A 3,866-nucleotide genomic window follows, 5' to 3' on the forward strand; every position below is an offset into this window, starting at 1 on the left:
TGCTCAAAATTCGATGTCATATGATAATTGATGAATGTCGTAATCGTCGACAATGAAGAGCTACTCCAATTTCGCCACTATCTCTGGGAAGGGCTGTCTAAAAGATAACTGTGAATAAATATAGAATATCATCTTATCACCATTGAACAATGTTTGACGATGCTGTCACAACAAGTTCGTCAGATAATTTTCAATCAACACTCACCGTTCGATCTTGAACACCCCTTTTCTGTTGAAGCTGGCGCTGGCTTCATTTACAATTTATAATTGCGCCTGCGTTGGATAAGGGGCTCGTTGGTCTAGGGGTATGATTTTCGCTTAGGGTGCGAGAGGTCCCGGGTTCAAATCCCGGACGAGCCCACCGGCGTTTGGAAACAAACCGCTACCCTTTTTTTGTTGCCTGCTTTTCAGCTAGTAATAAACTCAGTACAAACACAAAAACTAATTAAGCGCCTTCAATTGATTTGCGCGTGAAGAGCACTTAAGTGTAATGTTATTAAATAATAGCCATGATGCTTGTTTTCAGCAGCAACGGGGTTATCGCTCGCAGTTGTTCGATTGCAGCAGGCTTTTCCTTTCAAGTGCAACTTCGCTTCGAGTGTCTTCTTTCAAAGAACATGTAACAAGATCTCTTGCGAACCCGATAGTTCTTGGATTTGTGTTCAGATGGAGACCCCGGTCAGACCTTTGGACCGACGTCGAACGATAATGCAACTGTAATGCACGGTTGTCGATCGATCGGAAACACAGCCAATTGTTGCACCGCCTCTCGGCGCGTATTTCTCGTATTATTTTACGGCCTTTCTCCGGGCAGCCGGAACCGATCTTGTATCGAATCTTTCGTCCCACAAACATTTGCCCCCAGCAGTGCCTGGGGGGGTGGCTCCGAAAGTGTGGATTAATTTTCGACCATTTTCCCTCCACCAGCACCTTCGCGCCGTATTCGTTGTATTCGCCTTTTCTTCGGGGCCGATAATGATTGAAGTGAAAATGAAACGTGAGCATTCGCTTTCGTTCGCGATCGACGATCGGGAATTGCTGCCGCCTGTAGCGAAAAGAAAAATGTTTTGGAAGCAAACGCAACGCAAACGCAGCAGAATTGGTTTAGAAAACAAAACCAAACCAATAACGAATCCGCGCGGGAAAGAAAACCGCTCGAAAAAGTGTGCGTCCAGAAGAAACAAACCAAAACAAACCAGCCATGCGTGTGTACCCGCTGATCTTCGCTGGTATTGGTGTGGTCAAGTCGAAAACAGATCACTAGCGGCCAAAGCCAAACCGCGAGATGCGTGCCGCGAAACCGCGTCGATCCATAAGGCGGAAGAGGATCATTATCTCAGTGATCAAGCCAAGACGATCTTCTCCACCGTCCAGCAGCCAAGAAGCCGGTCACCAACACTCTCCACATGTGCAGTTCATCGACTTTCACGGGAACCATGAAAGCGATAGTGAGACGGTGGTACGTCACAGAGAGAAAGAGATCGACTCTGCCAGTGACCACAAGTTCATTATCAGCAACGGGTTCATCGGATTTATGTGGCCGGTCAAGCCGCTGGAACGCTCATTCGGTCTCAGGAATCGCTTTGGAGTGGACTTAAGTTTGTGGCCATCGTCAAGAAACAAGTTTTAAAGGCAGGATCGAACCGACCAATGGAATAGTGCAGCATCGGCAAAGTCACACGAATCCTAGTTGGTGGAGAAGAACGCAATCGGTGGCTCACCACGGCCCTCTGAAGGAGGCATAATCTTTGAATTATGCTAAAACACAGCACCAATTCGATTGGCGGCCGTCTGGCTGTTGTGACGGGCCTCTTCGCAGTGCTTCTCGTCTGCAGCACCTTGACACTGGTCTCGTGTGGACCGTTCCGGTCAGGAGCCCGACGTGCCGGCAACACGCTCGTCAAACAAGTGGCCGAAAGTGATGAGTACGTAGAATTTGGTCGAAAGTTTAGTGACCAATCGTGCGGATATGAGGTAGGTAGAACGGGTAGATTTTACAAAAGCAGCAGAACTTAGCTTGTCCAAGCGTTATAGTCATGTGCGCTTTACCAGTATAAGTATTCAGAATAATTCAATATGGGATTGTCACTGCCATTAGTTGAAACGTTTATTTTTTAAAATGATAACTGCAAAACACTAAGTACTTCAAATGAAACGGTGAAGCGTTTCCGAACTTTGTAAGATTTTAAGTGGACAGCAATAGACAATTGTTTCCTCGAACATCTTTCAAATTATTCTTTAAAAGTTGGCCACAGTTTGAAAAATAAAATAATATTAGTCAGTTTTGTTTGAGATCGAAACTTCACCCAAAGTTGATTATAGTGATCCTGAATCTTGCTTCGTGATGTAGTGCACTGATAAGAGGTACCGCGAACACATTCAAACGAGAACAAAAACCGTTTGTTTTCACATACAAACGATAAGCGTTGTGCCGTTTTCTGTTGCTGCCTGTTGCCCCCCCGTTGTGCTGCGAAGGCGCTTCGGAAATCTATTAATATTGCCACTACGAACTAATGTCCCATTTTACGGTTGTTTTACAAATGCAACAGCGCGTCGGCTTTAAACCGCAATAATGAAACATTTGTCGTTGCAGTCGTGCCCGAAAGCGAAGAAAAATATGCTGAACGTGCACCTGGTGCCACATACGCACGACGATGTGGGTTGGCTGAAGACCGTCGACCAGTACTACTACGGAAGTGAGTATCAGAACGCCACGACGCCGCAACTTGCAGATACTCATCCGCAATCATTTGCCGCGATCCGCCTCCTTAGGCAGAACGAGCATTCAGAAAGCCGGTGTGCAGTACATTCTCGACTCGGTCATACAGTCTCTGCTGGACAACTCCGAGCGTAAGTTCATCTACGTCGAATCGGCGTTCTTCTTCAAATGGTTCTACGAGCAAACGGAGGATCTGCAGCTGCAGGTCAAACAGCTGGTGAACGAGGGACGCCTGGAATTCATTGGCGGGGCGTGGAGTATGAACGATGAGGCGGCAGCCCATTACCACAGCATCTTGGACCAGTTTACCTGGGGTTTGCGTAAGCTGAACGACACGTTCGGTGCGTGTGGACGGCCCCGGATCGGATGGCAGATCGATCCGTTCGGACACTCGCGCGAACAGGCATCCCTGTTGGCGCAGATGGGCTACGATGGGATGTTCTTTGGCCGGCTCGACTACCAGGACAAGGAGGAACGCATGAACCACAAACGGGCGGAAATGATTTGGCAGACCAGTGCCAACCTGGACGATAGCGATCTGTTCACCGGTGTGCACTACAACCTCTACCAAGCGCCGGCCGGGTTCTGCTTCGATATCCTGTGCTCCGACGAGCCGTTCATCGATGGGCGCTATTCGGCGGAAAACAATGTTAAAACCAAAGTACGTACAGGAATCGGAAGTGTTTCCGGGGTAGCGCTCTCTCTCATTGATCTTTTCGCGCAGGTCGACAAGTTCCTGTACTACGTGGATCAGCAGGCACAAAGCTACCGGACGAACAACATCCTCCTCACCATGGGTGGGGATTTCACCTACATGGACGCTAACGTGTACTTCAAAAACATGGACAAACTGATCAAGTAAGTAGGCGAAAGAGACTCGATTGATGGTGATCACTTACCGGGACACTCGTTACAGGTACACTAACGCACGGCAAGCGAATGGTACGAATGTGAACGTGTTCTACTCCACGCCGTCCTGCTATCTGAAGGCGCTGCACGATACGGGCATCACGTGGCCTACGAAGAGTGACGATTTCTTCCCCTACGCTTCCGATCCCCACTCGTTCTGGACCGGCTACTATACGTCGCGACCGACCAGCAAGCGCTACGAGCGGGTCGGAAATCACCTGCTGCAAGTGTGCAAACA

At 48.6% G+C, this 3,866-nt stretch overlaps 1 protein-coding gene and 1 non-coding gene across 2 annotated transcripts; both read left to right on the forward strand.

Moving 5' to 3' along the window:
- Window positions 1-288: 288 nt before the first annotated feature.
- On the forward strand, window positions 289-360 carry Trnap-agg (transfer RNA proline (anticodon AGG)). Its single transcript has one exon. It is a non-coding gene; the product is annotated as a tRNA-Pro (tRNA).
- A 1,545-nt stretch (window positions 361-1,905) lies between these two features.
- Window positions 1,906-3,859, forward strand: LOC128276471 (lysosomal alpha-mannosidase-like; the record flags this gene model as incomplete). Its single annotated transcript, XM_053014930.1, has 5 exons — window positions 1,906-1,974; window positions 2,594-2,696; window positions 2,773-3,380; window positions 3,444-3,577; window positions 3,636-3,859. Coding segments are annotated over exons 2-5 (1,045 nt in total), but the record flags the coding sequence as incomplete, so codon positions are not given.
- Between the last annotated feature and the right edge of the window lie 7 nt (window positions 3,860-3,866).

The sequence above is a fragment of the Anopheles cruzii genome, unplaced genomic scaffold (assembly GCF_943734635.1).
Source record: "Anopheles cruzii unplaced genomic scaffold, idAnoCruzAS_RS32_06 scaffold01307_ctg1, whole genome shotgun sequence".
NCBI lineage: Eukaryota > Metazoa > Arthropoda > Insecta > Diptera > Culicidae > Anopheles > Anopheles cruzii.